We start from the raw sequence: 21,725 nt of genomic DNA on the forward strand, positions 1-21,725 counted from the left end.
TGTTGTTATTTGTATTCTTGATGATTACTATTCTAACTGAAGCAAAATAAAATCTCGTGTAGTTTTGATTTGCATTTCCCTGATTGTTAAAGATGTTGAACATTTTTTCATATATTTGTTGGTCTTTTTTATTTCTTCTTTTGAGAAGCGTCTGCCTTAGTTCATTTGCCCATTACTCAACTGGGTTATTTGTTTTTGAATTCTTGATATATATATATATATANTATTAAGGTAAAATTTTATGTGATATATATATATATATATATATATATATATATATATATATATATATACATACATACACACACACACACACACTCTGGGTAGTAATGCTCTGTCATAACAGTAACTGGCAAAGATTTTCTCCCATTCTCTATGCTGTCTCTTCACACTCTTCTTTATTGTGTGAAGCTTTTAATTTGATGCCATCTCATTTATTGATTCCTGGTTTTGTTTCTTGAGCTTTAATAATCTTTATAAGGAAGTCAATATCTGAGCCTATATGTTGGATGGTTGACCCTGTATTTTCTTACAGCAGATATTCTTAATAGATATTGTCAAATAACTTTCCAAAGAAGTTGGAATATACCAATTAACTTTCCATTGACTCTGTATTAAGTACCCGTTTCCCAATACATTTGCCAGCATTTGCAGTTTTCACTAAAATCTAGGGGCTAGCAATGTAGCTGAGTTGGTAGAATACTTGCCTCGCATGTACAAGGTCCTGGGGTCACACAGACACATGTACAAATTCTCACTAAAATCTTAATTATAAAATAGATCAAAGTTGTATGTGAAGTTATTTTGCATTTCTTTAATAATAGGGTTGAACTTGAAAAAAATCATCTGGATTTCCTCTTTGGTGACCTTTTTATACATGATATTATCTCTTGGATAAATCTTAAAGTTGCTTCTCAATCTGAAAGAGCCTTTTATAAAGTAAAGATGGAAATCCTTGGTCCTTTTCATATTTATTTTCTTTCTATTAAACATTATCCCCATTGGTTTTGGAAAAAGAAATTCTGTGTCAGAAAAAAAAAAGTCAGATAACACACATAATATGAAAAAGGAAGTAAAATAAAATAAATAGCACTTTATCTGCTCTCTCAAAACTGACCATGGCTAATGGCCTCTCCAAATAGTTTTCTATGGTGTTATCATACCGATATACTTAGTGATGTTCTCATTAAACTCCTAATAGTATTATAAATATAAAGTGTATCTATCAATCTACCAATTTGTCCTTTTTCCTTTGCCTTAAAATAGTAAATCCTTCATCCAGATGTTTTCTAAATATCCCATATTTTTCTTCCACTTTATGCTCCAATTGTCTTTAGACAGTTTTCTTTTTTTCTTTTCTTTTCTTCTTCTTCTTCTTCTTTTTTTTTTTTTGTGTGTGTGTATGTGTGTGTTTGTGTGTCAGTACTGGGGATTGAACCCAGGATCTCATGCTATTTTTAGACACTTCAATCTCAAATTATATGGAATTTTTATGGATTATCTAGATTATGTATAATACACAAATCTTTTTAACAGGTGATAAGTGAATTACTGTAAATCCTTAGATGTTAAAAAAGTTTTTAAGATCATTATTTAAAGAATATGCCAAACACTGTGTTAAGGAAGGGAGGTAGGGAGTACAGAGAAAAGTCGTGCCTAAAAGACCTTTGTCCAGTAAGTTAAAGGACGTTCAGAAAGTGTGGTAAAGCCAGGCATGAGTGCAGGGCACCTGGGGACCCAGAGGTGGGGCACACTTAATCCAGCTGTGGCAGGGGCAGGGTTGGGGATGGGGGCGGAAAGTTTCTTTGAGGTGAGCCTTGGGGAACACACCTGCTCATCACCATCCCAGCATGTTCATAGTACCAATTCCACCGCACCCTCTCAGCAGTGCTGAAAGACCGTCCAACTCGCACCCACCAGCCTGGGGAAACCTCGCAGTCCTCACCCACTAAGCAGTGTGGAAATATCTCCTGCGGTGAGGCTGAAACGTATGGGCACTAACCTGCCCCCACTTTGTCAACGGCTTCTGTCACACCCACTCGCCAGCTGGAATTCGGTTTCTATCCACAGCCCGCTCCCCACCCCCACAAGCACGTGGGCACCGCGCCACCTCTAAGAGGAGGGAACCTGGACCGAGCGGCGGCGGGCGGGCGGGGAAGTTGCGCTCGCTTTCCCTGGACTTGCAAGTTGGTGCTAGGATCCCTTCCCTTCGTGGCCAGGGCTGACTCCTCCTATCTGCCCGACAGGCCTGGGGTCACCGGCACGCCCAGGCTTTCCAAGACTGAATTCTGCTGCCAGAAAGCAAAGGCAACCCAGAGGGGGATGATGTTCTCCTGGAATGGTTTCCCGCACACCTGGGTACCATCCAGTGGCACAGAGGCAGGATGCAGGCTCCTTTTGACAGAACGACCTCCATTCCAGTTAGAATTTCTCAAGCTTTTTTAAAACCCATGTTTCCTTAAAATAAACATTAAAAGCTCACAAGCTCATTTTCTGTTATTTGAAATATCAAATTAAAACCCCTTGTCTAGAAACTTAGGGATACAATGATGACTTGAATGCACTTTTTCATTAGGAACAGTGCCCCCCAGTCCAACACACATACGCACACAATAACAACCTTGAAGATCACTTCTCTAGCCTAGGAGGATAGTTTTGAAAATGCTCCTTCCTGGATGGCTACTTAAAAGATATCTTGTTTGCAGCCAAAGATCCCAGCTACCCAAGTATTGCTAGTGAAGTCTTTTCAAAGGATATGAAGAAAAGAAAAGGCTGATCAGCTACCCAAGTATTGCTAGTGAAGTCTTTTCAAAGGATATGAAGAAAAGAAAAGGCTGATAATAATACTTTCATTTAGGTCCTATGGGTCACATACTAATGTGTTTATGTCCATAAAGTCATACCTGATAGCAGTGGTTACCATCACTGGGGGAAGGTGGGTAATTAACTTGATTTAATCATCCCATATTATGCATATACTGAAACATTACATTGTATCCCACAAATGTATACCATTATGATTTGCCAGTTTAAAATAATAATAATTTTAAAAATCAAAACAAAAGAGCTCTAAAGAAACAGAGGACAGGGAGACAACAAGGAAGGAAAAGGAAGCATTTTAATACCAACCAGGTAAGACAAGTCATATGTCTCAGAATTAAAGTCTTGACTTTACCAAAATCAAGGATATCTGTTTAAATTTTCAAATGTAGAAAAACATAATTATGTTTTAGGATGTTACATTTTTTTTAAATTGTCTTTTTCTAATATAAATTGTTCATCTGGGAGTTGACTGTATATCAGAAAATAGAGAGATTGCGTGTCCAGCCTTTTCTTATCTCAACCTGTGTTTTGTTCACAAGCAATAACCACACTCCACAATGTTGTCTCAAATGGAAGTGGCAATTTCTAAAGTGCAAGTTTTTACTCAATATGGAACATTCTGGAAAATGAGGTGGGGGCTGAATAATAAAATAAGTCACCTACTCCAAGCTATGAAGAAAGCTAACAATAACAGACCAAGTGTCTTGACTAAAAGTGGACTTTCTTGCTCAGAGGGCAAGGCTGTTTGGCCTTCCTGGCTCAAGATCACTCAATGCAAATGTTTACCAGCCAGAAATTTACCTGTAAAACCTCCATCAGAACTGGTGGGCAAATCTTAATACTGTGTTTGATTGGTCTGCACATTTAGATCTATTTTACAGGTCTTAGAGGGTAATACACATTTTTTAAAGTTATTACATTCTTGTGTTCAATATATTGCTTTCATCAAATCTGATTTAATTGATGATAAACACTTGGAAAGGAACAAACCATACAATTTTAACTTTGTTTCCATGGAAAATAATTACCAAATGGAAACAATACCTAAAGGATACAATTTCAAGCAATATCTTGTGATAAGCAGGAATTGTCACTCTGTTGCACTGAGAAATGAACCTGTGTTTAAAGAACAAATAAGCAAACAAAAAACACTGCATGAGCCCTAATTTATCTCAGGCATTTTGGAGCCAAGTTAGGAAGTCTGGGGTTCTAATCTTAGTTCTAGCAACCATGGCTTTCAGGCTGGGTTCTCAACTGTTGTGTTTAAGAAAGAATTCATTTAGATGATCTCTGACATCACTCCCAGTCCTAAAGTTCTATGGCCCTAAGATACAAATCTATCAATGGCTATCTTGCAGTATGAGAAAGAACAGGATGAGTGACTGCATACCAGAAAATCATGAAGTTGTTGTCCCAGAATAACAGTTCAGATAGTGTTCCAGAGAAGAATTTACTGTGGTAAAGACTAAAGTGAATAATTGGAGCTCATAATTTGGAGGTCTAGTAAGTCATAGAAGTCTAGTTTTGAGTTTTTAAGTCTCCATTAAAGTAGAGAAGATACAAATCAATGGGGGAAGACTATAGAGAGTTGGTGAAAATAGGAACTCGAAGAATGTGGCATACTTAATCTATGTGGGAAAGATGGTATAAAATATGAAAGGTTAATGATAAAAACATTAAGGTTTCAAAGGCTAAAAAATCTCTGACTTGTTTAAAGGAAGCAATTAAAAATAGTAGTAAAGAAGAAAATACATAACAAATAATACATAGTTAGAACACAGCTAAAAGAATACACAGAAAAAGACAAATTTAGAATAAAAGTAGCAAAGAAAATTCAAATGTTAAAGTTCTCAAGAGTTCTCAGGGGTTCACTTGTCAAAAATTTTTATCACAATCCATGGTTACACATTTATATGATCAGATATGTTAAAGAATAGATGATTCTCTATCTAGAAATAAAAGGGAACTATCCAAAGTAAGAAGTTGATCTAGCTAAAAATAGTGTGGCAAGTGAGGAGTTGAAAGGGGAAAAAGAGGGCAAGAGGCCAAGTGGTTTGTTTTTAAGGTTTATCTTAACTGTGCCTCTTTCTAGCACTGACCCCATGGCTCAAAGATTTAACCTGGATAATATTAAGAATTCATAATGTACAAGGGAAAAAGGGCAGCACCACCTGCCCCTTTCATCAAAGAAGATGCGTGGGAGTGGGAGCTGATGAGAAGGAGATGAATTTTTTAAATATATAATTATAAAAAATACATTTTTGAAAAATGTAATTCTCAGACTTCTAGGGATTATCATAGCTACTTTAGGAGATAGTCACATGGCTTCTCCTAGTTCCTTTGTCTATCAAAGTAATATCAAACAGAATAACTGCCTTTTATTTGCAGCTACACAAATATATGTCAAGACATGCAAATGAAGAAATATTAGAAAGAAATTAGAGAAGATCTGAGAAATCTCTTAGCCAGAACAAGAGGAAAGTAGTTTGTCCCGAGTTCCACTGCTTCTCTGTGATAAGCGAGTATAAAACAAAACAAAACTTGAATAAACAAACAAAACCTCTATCTTTGTAGCTCAGTTCATTTGAGTTTACCATTGTAGAATTCAGCAAGGTACAGTGAAAAGATCTTGGACTTTAGAAGGTGCTTTATTCATACCTGAATTCCTGAGCCACACCTTGACCAGTCATGTGGCCTGGGAAGGTCTGACATTTCTGTAATCTGACTATCCCATAATAAAGGGGGGGGGGAGGTAATAACCAATATCTCACATGGCTATTACGAAGTTTAAAAGAGATTTTAGATAGCACATTTGACATACCATAGATGTTTAAAAAAAAAAAAAAAAACACTAAAAATTTAGTTCCCAGTATTGAAAGTTAGGAACTATCTACAGCACTACATTTGAGGCACAAACCACACTCCTAAACAGTTGTTTCTAACAACTGTTTCTGGTTTTGATTAACATTTGCTTGGTGGTTCCATACTGCCACACTAAGGTGATAAAATGAACAGTTCAAGATAGATCTATTTTTTTAAAAAAAAAATTGGTATTTGAGTACAATCAAAGTATTTGGAAGTCTCACATTGCTTACAATACTCATGTTTTTCCATTTTCACTTGGTCATTTTTTGGGTCTGACAAATATTTCAATTAAAATAAATGAAGTGGGTCAACAGAGGAAAAAATACCAATAAATATTAAAATGTTTAATTGCATTAATATTCAAAACAAAATAAATACAAAAACATAATTTTCATTTGTCAAAGTGGCAACAATTTTATGAATTATAACACTCAGAAATGTGGAGGAAGAGGGGGAGGGACTCTGGAAAATTAAATGAAATTTCATTTTTATACACAGTTGAGTATCAACTGGTATCAAACTTTTAGAAACAATCTGAAATATTTGTCTCAAGAATCCTACAAATATTTATTATCTTTGTGGTTGTATTTCTACTTCCTCTAGGTGAAATAATCACAAACGTTCATTAAAACTCCTGTTGCAGAGTTATTATTCACAAAAGTAAAAAATGAAAATATGCTAAATATTCCCAAATCAAAACATGTAAATAAATCTGACAATATGTATGATTGTATAACATCCTATTTTTTAGTAGTATGTAATTAGAATGGAACTTACTATAAAATTAAATGAAAAGTAGAATCATAAACATGTAGGATATAATCTCAATTTACATACATGTATTGAAATAAAGACTAGAAGGAAATGCATCAAAATATGAACTGTAGTTATCTCTGAGGTATGGGACTAAAGATGATTTCTACATTTTTTCAACATTCCTCCCTAATTTCCTACAATAAACACATACTAATCTTCTAATCAGGAGTGGACATTGTTTTGTTATAGTAATTTGTTGCTCTGTCAAAGTATTTAGTTCACAGGCAGTGGTTGAAAATACCATGGGAACACCTTTGGTCAGTGTTCTGCAAAATCCTTTAATAATACTGACAGTATCCTCTAGATGAACACCCACAGGCCCTGTTTCATACCACACCATAGTGACTGCAACTGTTTTGTAGTCCCCAAACTGGATTTTGTGGTCTGAAAATAGGCTAGCATGTCGAAAAGCAGGGCTGTCCCCCACAACTCAAACAGATGATCATTGCAAAAGGACTTCCATGCTACGCTAAAACTTAACTACTGATCTCTGGGACATAAATGGACATAAATCAAAACCTAACTTAGCCTGATGATCTCCCCATAACTTTTCCTCTCATCTTTTAATTGTCTTGAGCAAGGGTTAGAATAGACTTCATGACTTTCGCTGAATGGAGAATATGATCAAGAAAATGCTGACTGCCCACTGTGTGCATGGCATGACACTGAATAAGGTGTACCTCTAATTTGACTCAGCAAAATGAGGTTGGTTAACACATTAATGAGCCTATGCAGAGACTGCAGATGCAAGCAAAATTGTCCATAAGCAAGTTTAATGCTATAGTAAACTGAGAAAAGGAACCCAAGTAGCTCATAAGTGTTCCCTTGTAGGTGATAAATGACCTTTCAAGTTGAACCAAATGCTTTCACCTTTAAAAGGGCAGGTGAGCAATTTTGCATTTACAATGAGCTTTATCTATGTACAGAAAATGTCCCCAAGTTGCAATTCCCTTTGTAGTTGAAGAACTCACTATTCCATGCTAATGAATTAAACAAAACCTAACGTATCCTAATTTGATTTTGTATATATCTACTTCATGCCATTTTACAGAATAAAGATGAAACACACAAAAAAAGCATTTTGATATGTAGATAAACTCCTTACTTACAAAGAAGTTATATAACAAAAGTAAATCAATTATTTTAAATGTTCAATATATTTTACTTTTAAAATCAATATTATAAATGTACATGGCAAACAAGTAGTATAGGGAATATTCAAATGAAAAGCAACCATCTAGTGACCCATATATCCCCAGTAAGTTCTCCCACTTTAAAATATTTTTGTTATTATTTTTAGGACATTAAAAATACACTATGGTGGGGCTAGGGTTGTGGCTCAGCCATAGAGCGCTTGCCTCGCACGAGTTAGGCACTGGGCTGGATCCTCAGCACCACATAAAAATAAATAAATAAACAAAACAAAGGTATTGTGTCCATCCACAACTAAAAAAAATTTAAAAATACACTATGGTTCTTGATTAACCATTTGAAACTTCCTTATTTTATACAACATTTTATACACACACCCTTCAATTTGGGGCAGAGAATCTGATTTATTGAGATGTAATTTACACTTGGAACATTCATCCCTTTTAGTGTGAGCTTTTGTGAGGTTGACAATTGCAGTTCAATCATCCCTCCCTCTCAGATTTCCTCTCACTCCTTCTTAGACAACTCCTCTCCCCACCAGCTCCTGGCAAGCTATGTTTTTGTTCCTATACTTTTGCCTTCTGCAGAGTGTCAAATGAATGTAGCCTTTTGAGTCTGGCTTCTTTCATTTGTCTGAAGTCATCTGAGATTCATTCATGTCTTTGCCTACCTCTGTAGTTTTTTGAATGAATGAGTGTGCTTATTCATTCACTAGTTAAAAGACATTGGTTCTTTTTTCCCCCGTTTTTATGGATTAGAAATAAACTTAATAAACATTAATATAGAGGTCCTTATTTGAAACAAATTTCATTTCTCTTTGCCAAATACCTACAAGTGGGATTACTATGTGGTGTAGAAAGTGTATGATTAAATTTATATAAAATTGCCAGAGTTTTCCAAGTGGTTGTACCATTTGGCATTTGCATCGGCCATGTATGAAAATTCCATCTATTCACATCATCTGAAAACTTCTTATTGGGTTGTTCTTTCTTTATTATTGAGTGCCAATAATTCTTTGCATATTTTGAATACAAATGCTTTATCAGATAAGGGTTTTGCAAATATTATGTTTCAGCCTGTGGCTTGTCTTTTATTCTCTTAACAGCCTCATTCAAGGAACAAAAAACATTTTTTAGTTAATTTTTTATTTATATATGACAGAAGAATGCATTACAATTCTTATTATACATATAGAGCACAAAAATTTTAATTGTAATGATGTCTAATTTATCAGTATTTTTCTTTTTTGTTTGGAACTTTTCATCTAAGAAGCAAAATCTAACCTAAAATCAAAAGATTATCTTCTGTGTTTTCTTTTAGAATTATTTTTCATAGTTTGAGATTTTATCTCTGAGTTAATACCTTCAAGGATGTAAGGTATGTATGGAGAGTTTTGTTTGTTTACTGATGTCCAATTATTCCACCATCATTTATTGAAAAGAAATGTCCTTTTTCTATTAAATTGCCTTTTTACCTTTGTTTAAAATCAACAGATGTACATACATAGGTCTATTTCTGGTTTCTTTATTCTATTGCTCTCCTTATCCAATGTCACAATACAGGTTAATAATTCTTGAAATAGGTACTGTGAGCATTCTAACTTTGCTATTCTTTTTTCTTTTTCAAAATGTATTTGTTTATTCTAGTTCCTTTGCATTTTGATATAATATTTTTTAATCAGCATGGTGGATTTACAAAAACTTGTGCTAGGATTTTGATAGAAGCTTTTACTGGGTTTCCTTATGTCTATAGCACATCAGGATAATTAATATAATGACAACATGGAGCCTTTGGTTCTGTGAATAGAGTAAATGATCCCGCTAATTCAGATTTTAAGTTCTTTCAATTGTGTACTGTACTTGAGTGTTGTCATTTAGTTTGCATATTTATTGGTAATGTCATTTAGTTTTTATTCTTTAGTATGTTTAAATGATGAATTGTAAAATTGGATTTTTGAATATTGAACCAGCCTTGCACTGTCAGAGTTAATTCCATTTGATCATATCCTATTCTCTTGTTATTAAATTGTGGCTCAATCTGATAATATTGGTCTGTAGTTTTCTTTTATCATGATGTCTTTTCCTAATTTTGGATTTAGGGTAATGCTGATCTTAAAATGTGAGGAAAAAACAAACAAACAAAAAAAAGTGTTCTCTTTCCTTCCCTGTCCTGGAAGAGTTATGTAGGATGGACATTGCCTTCCCAAACTTTTTGATAGATTTCAACAGGAAAGTCCTCTGAGACTGAAGTCTTTCTTAGATGTTAGAAGCATTGAGCCATGAAATGAATGTCTTTAATGTATGTTCAGGGCCATTCATAATTTATAATTTCTGGGGTGGTCTTAAGTAATTTGTGTCTTTCAAGGAATTAGTCCATTCTAATTTAATTTTTGAATTGGATATAATGTTTTCAACGTTCCTTTGTTTTTACTTTTTCTGTCTATATAGTATGTAGCGATGTCACCTCTTTCACTTTAATTTTTTAGATTTCCCCTTTGTATATGATCTTTATTCACAGCATACTCAGCGTATCTTCAAAAACATTATAATATTCCTCATGTAATATAAGGAACTAAATTTATATATCACCAATACTTCCTTCCCATCACTGTACTAAGACTGTCACACATTTTACCTATGGATATGTTACAAATTCACAAAGATTTGCTGCTTTTTATTTTTGCTTAGAGAGTCAATGAATTTTTGGGGTGATTAAAATGAAGTAAAAAGATGTATTTTATATTTATCTTCATGTTAGCCATTTCCAGAGATGGTTATTTCTGTAGGTTATTTCTCTTCTGCATCCAAGATTCTATGTGTTATTGTATTTATTTTATCTTTAAGTTTTTTAAAAAATTCTTACAGCACAGATCTCTGAATAAAAAAATATGTTTTTATTTATCTGTTATTTTTATTTTTCCTTCATTTAAAAAGAAAACTTCATGTTGTATGAAATATTGTGTTGGGTAGATTTTTAATTGCTGTATTTTAGAGATGTCATTTCATTGTTGTCTGTTTTGCATTGTTTCTGATTAGAGTACATATAAATATTAAAATGATTCATCCACATGTAATAGCTCTATTTTATTCAGGATGCCCTCAAGATTTTCTCTTAATTGTTAAATCTCCTCAACTTGAATATCACATATCTTATAAAGTTCAGGAGGATAGGTGTTTATTCTGATTGGTTCTTTAAGCTTCTGTGATTACATTTCATTACATTTGAAAAATTATTACCCAACATTTCTCCAAATATTCCCTCCATCCTATTCTCTTTCTTTCTCATATGGGATTCCATTCACACACATATTTTGCTACTTCATGCTCTCCCCCATGTCTTGAATGTTCTGTTTTACTTCTTTTGACTTTCCCTCTTTATCTCCTGATAACTCTCACCTTAGTAAAATAAGAGTAAAATCAGTTTAAAATAGTATAATTTTATGATTATAAGGCAATTTCCATTGGCTCATCTTCAAATTCATGACTCTTTCTTTGGCTGTGTTGAGTCTACTAATGAGTACATCAAATGTATTCCTTTTCTCCTATTTTCATATCTCGTTTTTCCATTTTATACTTTCTCACATTTCTATCTTTCTGCTGAGATGTCACATAGCTTCATGCATATTTTCCCACTGGAGACTTTAATTGTAATCATTTTAAATTTCTATATTATTTTTGTAATATCTGCATCATATTACATCAGGTTTACGGACTGGTGTCTTAAAAATAGGGGTTCTTTCCTTGGTTATTTGTGTGTCTCATAATTTTTGGTTGATGTAAATATATTCTTTATAGACTGAATTATACTATCATAAGGTCTTCACACTTAAATTGGGATATGTCAAAGTAAAGAGGGATGTGTGAAGTAGGAAGATTGAAGTGTTAGGTGTAAAGGGAAAAGTACAAAATAGTGCAGTATTGGCTCAAAATGGACAATACATTAGGCTAAGAGTAACCTTTAAAAACAGGTAAAAGGTAGAATTGAGAAATAAAGAAAGAAAAGAAAATGGAACACTAAAAAGACTAGCCAAAAATAAAATAAAAAGTTAAAAAACAAACAGAGGAACAATAAAGAAGAGAGACAAATAACAAGATGGTAGGCTAAAAAGTATACCAATTATTACACTAAATGTGAATGGGCTAATTAAAAGCAGACTTTTTCATATTATTAAAGCACAATGATCAGGAAACATTTATATATGCCATTTGTGAAGGATGTAGTTCCAATATAACAACATAGATAGGTTATAAATAAAAGTGTGGGGAAAATATTTATACAAATACTAAACGTAAGAGAGTTAGTATGGTTATATTAACATTAAAGTAGACTTTAAGATAAAGAATTTTACTAAGACAAAGAATTGCATCTTATAATAATTATATAGTCATTGTCTGAAGAAGACATGACAATTGTAAATGTTTTGCATTTCTTGTATTTTAAAACTATTTTATTCTAGTAATCAAATAGCTTTAAAATACTAGAAATAAAAAAAATAACAATTAAAAAAACAGACAAACCAAAAGGCATTGTTGGAGATTAAAAAAAAAACATACTTAGTAAAAATATACACAATCTGAGGAGCATTATCAACAAATTTGACCTAAATTGGTATTTACAAAACAATACACTTAAACAGCCAAAGCTAATCTATGGAAAAACTAAAAACAGTTCATGCCTTTGGGAGTATGGCATTGAGGAACAACTGGGGAGGGATTGAGGAAACTCATTGTGGTGACATTAATCTTTAATATCTTGAAAAATATTAGGTGAATGCATTTCTTAAAACTCCATAAATAAACATACAGAACTTGTGAATGTCATATAAATATTTGACTGAATGAAAAAATGTTAGCAAATATTGAACTCTGCAGAAAAATATGTATGTTGAAGTACATAGAAGGAAGTATATTGCTATCTGTAATTTATTTAAAAGTGCATCAATAATAATGTGTATTAATGTCTATAGAGGAGGAAAAATGAAGATACATGTAATAAGGCAAATATAATAAAATGACACTGGTATAATCTAGTTGGTAGTTAGGTGGTAATTGTAAGATTCTTTCAATTTTGATGTATATTTGAAAAGTTTTATGATAAATCTGAGGGGACATTAAAAGTGAAAAAAAACTTTCAAAAACAAAAATAAATTTGAATTCTTTACCATCAGAACTGAAGTACAATAATCAAAGAAAAAATGAACTGGATGTAAACTGGAATCTGTACTAAGTTAACAAGAGCACTGGAAATGACAAATAGGTGGGTAAATAAAAACGATTTCATACATGTTTTAAAATTTGTTTAAATATAATCAAGTATTTAAAGTCAAAATAATAATAATGTATTTTGATGTTTACAAAATATTTTAAAAGTACAATGGATGAGATTCATTGTACAAAGGATAAGAAAGAGGAACTGTAGGTATGATGGTAAGGGTTTTAAATAAACTATGACAATTTACAATAAACCTGCTTCCTGATAATTCCAAAAAAAATTATACCAATTTAAATATGGATATTATAAATTTTGGAACAATCAACTAAAAATAAAAGAGGTGTAGCTTATAACCCAATCAAAAAAATATGTAAGACTAATAACTAGTCAATTAAACCAAATGAAGATAAGAGGAGAAAGTGAAAAGAGATAAAAATAACAAATAAAATTAATGTATTGGTAAATACATTAAATGTATATGTTTTAAACACTACAGTGAAAAAGCAAGAACGTAAGATTCAATGAGAAGGCATAACTCAGCCATATGCTCTCTACTAGAAAACAATTTATGTCTTTATAAATAAGTAAGGAATAAGAGGAAGGAAAATCTATAAAATGCAGACATTCAGAAATCTAGAGTAACTTAAAAATTTTAAAAATAGATATGAAAATACTCACCATAGGAAAGCTCTGATGACTATATTGACAGAGTAGACTTCAAGGCAAAGAGCATTATCACCAGTGATGAAGAGAGACATGCCATAATAATACTCACTGCCAGGGATAAAGCATATTTCCTAATGACAAATATTCATCAAGGCAACATAACAAACCTACGTAACTATGTACCCAATAGAAAAAAATCTCAAATACATAAAACAAAAATTGGAAAAGGTAAATAGACAAGTGCTGAAGTAAGTTGAAGATGTCAACAATAATCCTTCAATAATTGGCAAAAACCAGGTAACAGAAAACCAGTAAAGATATAGTAGTGTGAATAAAATTGTCAAACAACTTGACTTATAAAACACTGCATTCATCAAAAGCAGAATACACATTATTTTCAAGTATATTCAGTAGTTCAGACACAAACTGAGCTACAAAGGAAGTATGAATGAATTCGAAGAACATATATCACACAGGTTATCTTATTTCACCATCATTGAATTTAAACAAGAATATAATCATAAAATGCTGGAAATTGCTAAAATATTTGAAAGTTAAACCACAGACACCTAAATATTACACAGACACCAGAAAGTTAAAAAGAGAATAAGAAAATATTCTCAATGAAAATGAAAACAGAACAGATCACAATGTAGGGAGGAACAGAGACAGTTGCCTAGGGGGAAAATTTAGAGCTTGAAATGCTTATAATTAGAAAAGAATAAAGATCTTAAATGAAAGGTTTCAGAAAAGCTCAGCAAACTGTTGCCCATAGGCTGGCCCATTTATGAATAGTTTTACTGAAATCCAGCAATACCTATGTGCAGATATATTGTCTATGATTGCTTCTGCACTGCAAAGCTGAATTAAGTAGTTGCCACATTAACTACATGGTCCTTGAGTTTGAAATATATCCTAACAAACCCTTTTGGAAAACAACCAACACTAATCTAAGATACCACCAAAAGAAGCTAAAATAAAAACGAATAAATTTAACCCAAAGTAAGTAGAGAAACAAAATAAAATAAAATCAGACAATAAGAAAATATTATTTATTTGAATCAATAAAATTGATAAACTTCCAGTTAGACTGATAAGGTAAAAAGAAAATTCAAATTCCCAGTGTGAAAAACGTAACAAGGGACATCACTACAAATCCTATAAGTATTAAAAAGATTATAATGAGATAATATGAAAAACTCTAGAGTAATGGCAATATCCAAAGCAGAGCTGGGCAAAAGCAATTGTATAGGAGAATCTTCATCATGACTTAGCCAAACTCTCAATCCGTTTAAAGGGATTGTTTTTAACGTAGTCAATTTTTTTTCACTCTGCAAAAAACAATACCTCTTAATATAGCTAGAGAAACTGGAGAAAAGGACAACTTTTAAAAAGAGAGTTTCATACACTTACATATTTATTATCCTATAAGGAATCCTCTGTTAATTATATAATTATTCTTTCTTCAGTCTTTCAAGCTCAGTGCATTGTCTATTTCCTAGAAATACTGGATTGTAAGTGGAATTCAAGTGAGAATACCATCTCACCATGACTATCAGAGCAAGCAAATGTTCACAGAGTAGAATTTTTACTCTTGGAGAGTGATAATGGGAATGGTAGAAAAGAAAAAAAAATACACTTCTAGGGGAGCAGGCCAGGAAAATGTCATCAGATAAAATTGTGAGATGTGATGAGTTAATACTCTTTAATATATTCTGGCTCTGTTTTAAAACAATCTGTTTTTTAAAAACTGTGTTAATCTGGATTACCACTCTCTTAGTTGACATCTCTTGGATAAGCATGCATTTATGAAACTAAACATTTGCATTAAAATTATTGTCCAAGTCTGGATGAAGTGGATTTTTTTTCTAATTCTAGTTTTATCACAGAGTCTTTATTTCAATCAATCTTGAAGTTGCACGAAGAAATTATAAGGCACTTAATCAACATACAGAAATGTGACATTTATCACTGTCCTTATACCTTACCATGAGGTAAAGATGACAAAACAGATTGGGGAAGGAATGTGTTTCACTTTCGAAATTTGAGCATCCTAATGATTTTCTTGATGTGAAAAGTTTAATGAAAAAGTAGATTGATCTAATTTGGGATGTTTAAGTCATTGCAAATTTAAATTGTTCAAAAAAATAATAAGCAAGCTCTTGAGTCATACTGAATGATTCACCCATGAATTCTTGAGGGGTTTAATTTAAAACAGCTCCAAAGAAACATGCCTACTCTCTAAGACACAGAAGAGAACAATAGAAAAAGGAAGTTACTCTAGAAGAGAAAAAGTGAAGTATCAGGACAAGACAGAGCCTTGTTAGCCTGGCTGGCCAATCAGAGCTAGTGAATTCAAGATGTGCAAGGGAAGTAGCAAGGTGTCTGGCCTCTTTAGAAATAGTCTTCCTTCTCTGTTTCATACTCCTACTCACCTCCTCCTCTCTCTTCTTTATTCTGGATCTCTGAGTGAGAGGAGTAGTGATTTGTATTGTTCAGATTTCAGGGGACCAAGTGGCCCACATGCTTTTGGGATCTAACGTTCAAACCACAAGAATGGCACAGGGTGCAGGGTCATGGGGTATCCTACCTCTTTTCCACAGCAAGTGTGGGAAAGGTAAGACCTGTTTCCTTATAGAAGAAACCCAGCCATCCTTCTCCACTCTCTCTGCCTTTTCTCACCTGGTAGCCACCCCTGATATTATTGCCTAAAATCCTGCCACAGTTTCTATGAGAACAGGACTAATGCAAAGTGTTGGAAGTAGAGATTCCCTGCTCCACAGCCTCTCAGGCTTCATCTTGACAGGCACTGGATAGCCTTTCAGGATGGAATCACAGTGTCAGGATCCAGAATTCTGGCTTTTCATAGTCCCTGCTTCGTTGCCCTTAAGCTATTCTGTTGTTAAGTATTAAGAAAAGGAAATGTATTGGAATTCTACCATGCAGCTGTGAGCCAAAGGACCAGGTAACAAGAGAATATAACTTTTCCTCACTTCATTCTATTTTTCTAGATATCTCCTTCTGAGTGGGGGAGGCACCTAAAGTCAAAACACTATTAGATATTACTAAGTCCCTCTAATAAAAGTGTCATTTCTGTATAAGTTAAGAACATACTACAGTTTCTGAACATATTTTTCTTTTCCTTCTTTCCTTCTTGTACTGGGGATTAAATCCAGGGGCTCTCTACCACTGATCTGTGTCTACAGCCCCCTGCCACTTTTTTTTGTTAGTCAAGGATCTAAATTCCTGAGGCTGACCTCGAATTTGTGAACTTCTTGCTTTAGCCTCTCTAGTCGCTGGGATTGTAAGCATGCACCATAGCACCTTGCCCAATTTCTTAAATAGTATAAGGATAAACCTTGAAAATTTGATCATTGACTAGAAATTTTAACATCTAGAAGGCCAAAGCAATGAAAAATCCAGAAGAAACTTCAGAGATGCAAGTGATAAAGTATGATACATTGTACAATCTATGTGCTTCTATTTTTGCTTTTTTTCAATTACTATTAATTCTTTCATTTTATTATTCATTAAAATGAACTCTTTATATACATGTGAACATATCTGCAAGAGATACTTAAGGATGCATAACAACAGGTGTCTACCTGTAGGACACTCTTCACTATAGATCTCAAAATGAAGACCATACTAATCAGCTGGTAGCTGAAATGCTGGTCAAGAATTTGCAAGAACACAGCCTCTGACTGATATTCATGCATCCTGGACTCTTTGCCATAGGATTGTAATACTCTTAAAAACCTACTCCAAAACCACAAATGGTCTCAGATTAACAGGTTCTGCCTTTAGGGCTCAACAGTCTAACTCCTACTCTGTCCAGTTTCCTCTTCTCTTAACCTCTGAGTTACAATAAGAAATGTAAATACTGGCAAGGAAAAAAAAAAGTTCAGTATCTACTACCTGGAAGCATTTCCTCTAAAAGAGAAACATAAAAGTTTATTCAAAAAGAAAACCACTCTAAAAAATGCATCTGTAAACAATAGTTTTCAAAAGATGGTAAATTTGGGGAGAACTGACAGTTTTTATGTAACCATCACTTCCGGGAGTCTAGAAAGTTATTTCTTTCAGATATACTTTCATGTTAAGATACTCATGTTAGGTTGGGAAAGTGTAGGTACTCTCTCCAGTTCATACAGAAGTTGTAGCACATCGTGTTCAGAGAATTGAGAGTGACCCATCCTGAGACACACATGGGGACAGTAGCAGAGTTAGAACAGAAGTTCTAAGAGACAAGACAAAGAAAATAGGTCTGCACTTCTCTTTTTTATAAATGATCCAGGAATATGTGTACAAGGAACATCTCATCTTACCACAATAACTCTTCTATGTTGGGTTTCCAGATAAAAGTACTGAGTATCCAGTTAAGTTGGAATTAAATAACAATTAATTTTTAATATAGATATGTCACATGAAACAGCAGTGAATTTTCAATATAGGTATGTCACATGTCACATTTTTTACACACTTATACTTAAAAAAATTCAATGTTTATCTAAAATGCATTTTAACTGGGTGTTCTATGCTTTATTTACTAAATCTGAGAGTGTATTCAATGTGTCTTCAAAAATTACTTGTAAATGCCCTCGGCTCACAACTTTTTACCTTCAACCCACACATACCCCCTGAATTCCAGACTCACAAAATTAATTGCTCACTGAACACCTCTGTGTCTACTGGGCATTTGAAACTCAACAGATTCCCAACTGAGCTGCTATCTGCCACCATGCCCTTCCTCCCCCCAGACCAGCTTTTCCTGCAGTCTGCCCCACCCCAGTTAAGTTTCCATTCATCCATTACTTGGATCAAAAATTCAATATCATCCTTACCTCCATTTTCTCTTCCATTTCAAACCCTGTATGAATTTTGCAATTCAGATGAACTCTATATTTCATATGCTTTAAGTTTAAGGCTAAATAATGGGTTTAGGCAGTACAGTCAATAAAGAAATAAATCCCCAAGGGTATTTGCACAGTTTTTTTTTTTTCTGGGCCTGAGATGTCTTGTCCTTGGAATCAGGGAATTCTTGCCACATTTGTGCCCATGGACCAAGAAATGACTGTACTTTAAAAAGGGCAAAGGTGGCAACATCTTTTCATTTATAAATTCAGCCCTAGTGTTTCACTTTCACTTCCAAAAGCACCACTGAAAACTTTTCATGAGAACTGTTGTTACAATTTTAGAGTAAGAGCATATAGCTTTCTGGACTCTCAATACATCTTTGCCAACCAGATGACAAAGGAGTTTTATGAAAGTAGAAGAGAATGTACACAGTATATACTGGCATCATATCCAAATCAACACTTCAAGGTACAGATCTCCTGAACATTTATTGCCAGTTCTTTGTTTAATATAAAAAACATGGTTAATCTGAGGCTATGTCAGGTCTGTCTTATCAAACATCAAGAAATATAAAGTTTAGATAATCAGAACAAACTAATTTTCAAAAGTCAATTCCAGACCAGTAAGTAGTTTTTCGTAGTTTCCACCAGCTGTTACCCTCTGAGATTCTCAATGAAGAACCAATGGTCTATTCTCTACTTTAATGCATGTTATCTGCAAACATGACAGTAATGCCAGAGAAGAGCAACTAAAGCATAAAGAGGTTTATAGAATTTTCAGATATTTATGGGCTGGTGTTCAGCAGAGCCAAATTGAAAGCCAGCACTTTGTGTCATGAAGCTTTGCTACCTACGTCAGCATGTCAAGAGTAACACCTCATACAACATTCTAACAAGGGTGAGTTCATATTCATAAACATCTAGCATGTTAATAATGTAACTTACAAAAGTGGCCAGGTCAAAAAATAAGGTAGGTACCCATGTGAGAAAACGAATTGAAAAGATGAAGAGTAAAAACTACCTTGAATTCCTTTACCCAATAACCAAAGATTTGTACTAAAATTTAGAATAAATGACAGAGGTAGCAATATATATCGTTTATGTAGAACACAAAAGGATTAGGAATTTCTTAAAGAAATTTAACAATTGCATTTGACAAAAAAGTTCATTGTAAATTTCAATTTTATAATTACCTCTCTAGTATATTGACACATTAGCTCCATATCATGCATTTTTCTTAGATTTCATATTTTGAGGGAACAATCAAATTTGAATGAATGACCTAATTTTTAAAAATTTTTGTTCATTTCAAAGTCAAAAGTTTCCATAACTTTCCATGCCTTGTCAAGAACATAATGGGGCATGTTTTATTCTGTTGGTATGCCCAGGTCTCTAAAACTTTTAAAAGATTCTGTCATATGGTGAAATATTCCTTTCAAGCCTAGATTTTTAAAAAATTGATTGTTTTTTCAGCATGTCTGAAACCTAGTTATTAGTTCCCACAAATAAAAGTTGTATAGTCAGCCTGTAGAAGAAGTTTCATAGATGCCCAGTCAAAGCTGTCATATCTGAAAGACTATCTTTAGGTGTGTGAATGTGTTTGTGTGTGTGTGTGTGTATGTGTGTGTGTGTTGTGGTGTGTTTATTGTGGTAGGGGGGATAAATTCTATGGAATTGTCAAGAACACTTTCAGTATCCCAATTTAGCAGTATTTTCACCCATTTCTTATAAAGACTTCCCATGGTTGGTTTTCTTCCCACTGATGAATTGACTAACTCCAAATGCACATGTGTCACTTTATCCCATCATCTTCCCGTCAGTCTCATGGTAACTCTGCTTTCCAAAAATACAAATCAAATGCTTTAACCCTCAGATTTTATCAATTAATAATTTCCAATTATCTATTTTTACTTGAATATTTCATGATTTACTTGTATTTACTGATTCTCTCAGGTCATTTGAAACACTGAAATATATACATGACAGCAATCATACTATTCAAAATATTCTCCTGCACATGGCACCGAGAGGAAAACTACCCACCCTAAGTATAGCTATTAATGTCAAACAGATTGTCATCTGGGAAAACAAAAATGCATCAAAATCAGCTTCGGACAAAGTACACTCTATGGAAAAACACCAGGTTTTTATGTGCAAATGTCTTCAATGTCTGATTGAAATGTTTAAAGAATGAGTTAGCAAGGAATCTGTTCCTGGTCTGTGTAATCCAGGACAATGTAATAAAAACAGTTTCAAAGCTAAAAGGTTTTTAGTTACAGCCGACTATGATTTTACCAAAGATGCATTTGCCCCAGTTTCTTGTAAATATTGTAAAGAAACGTTTGGATTCTAGCTTGGGTCGAGGGCTCTATTTAGCCTATCAAGGCACAGACCTGTTATAAACGCTGGGGCGCTTGCCAGAATTTTTTTTCCCCAGAAACTCTGAGTAAAGATCGTACCTCGAAAGCAATGTGCGTTGCAAACCCCGCAGATTTAAGCTCCTACTCCTGCCTCCCTAGCTTGGCACCAACGGCTTCTGGGATATCCTTCGCCTCCTAAATTTCAAACCAAATTGCCAAACCCTACCACCATAATGCCACCATCCTTGCACAGCCCTCAGGGGCTCAGCATAGAGTCTCCCAAGGGCACTTGCAGCCTTCCACGTCCTTGCAGGGTAAATTCATAGTGCTACCAGCTCCCAGCTCAGCACCCACCTACAAACGCTCTTGTACTGATTCTGCTACAAACTGCCCCCAAATTAGTCACCCACCTCACCCCTACCCCACGTCCGGGACTTTTTTCCCTTCCTCCTAGTGGCTTTATATTCAACACACCTGTCTACTCCTACGGCTGCCAGACGTCAGGTGCCCACGCTGTGCCCCATCCCGCGCCCCCTCAACCAGACTGGCGCTTCCACCTCCGCCCCGCGGACGGTCAGTTTACTCCGGGCACCCTCTTTTTCTCGCCCGTGTGCTCACCGCCCCCAACTCCCACCCTCGAGAGCGCAGGTGGAAAAACACCCACTGTACCTGCCGAGAGTTCGGCGGCCACTGCAAACAGCAGGAGAGCCTGGAGGAGCGCTGAGCGGAGCGCCGGGGTCATGGCCACTCGGCGGCCGCGCTGGGGCTGTGGGGCCCCAGAGTTGAGCAAGGCAGCTGGGACAGCGCGGGCCTCTTTGAAGTTCCCGGGGCGCGGGAGGGGAACGCAGCCCCGACACCCTTTTGAAGTGTGCTGTTGACTCTAGTCAGTGCGGGCGCCCCCCTCCTCTGCCACCCCCATCCCACGCCCCCTGCGGCTGGCGGTGCGCGGCGCTCCTACCACTGGCCCCAGCAGCCG

General features: G+C 34.7%; 1 protein-coding gene across 3 annotated transcripts in view; it reads right to left on the reverse strand.

Annotated features, from left to right (window-relative positions):
- Positions 1–21,725, reverse strand: part of Acvr1c (activin A receptor type 1C) — a 72,677-nt gene extending 50,952 nt beyond the window's left edge. Inside the window, exon 1 of one of the 3 annotated variants that reach the window (XM_048812295.1) lies at positions 21,419–21,725. In XM_048812295.1, the coding sequence (XP_048668252.1) occupies positions 21,419–21,491 (73 nt within the window). In that variant the 5' untranslated portion in view covers positions 21,492–21,725. Of the gene's footprint in view, positions 1–20,848; positions 21,138–21,418 lie in introns of those variants that run through there. The other 2 variants (XM_048812296.1, XM_015479198.2) reach the window with 2 other exon arrangements.

The sequence above is a fragment of the Marmota marmota genome, unplaced genomic scaffold (genome assembly GCF_001458135.2).
Source record: "Marmota marmota marmota unplaced genomic scaffold, marMar, whole genome shotgun sequence".
In the NCBI taxonomy this organism is placed as follows: Eukaryota; Metazoa; Chordata; class Mammalia; order Rodentia; family Sciuridae; genus Marmota; species Marmota marmota.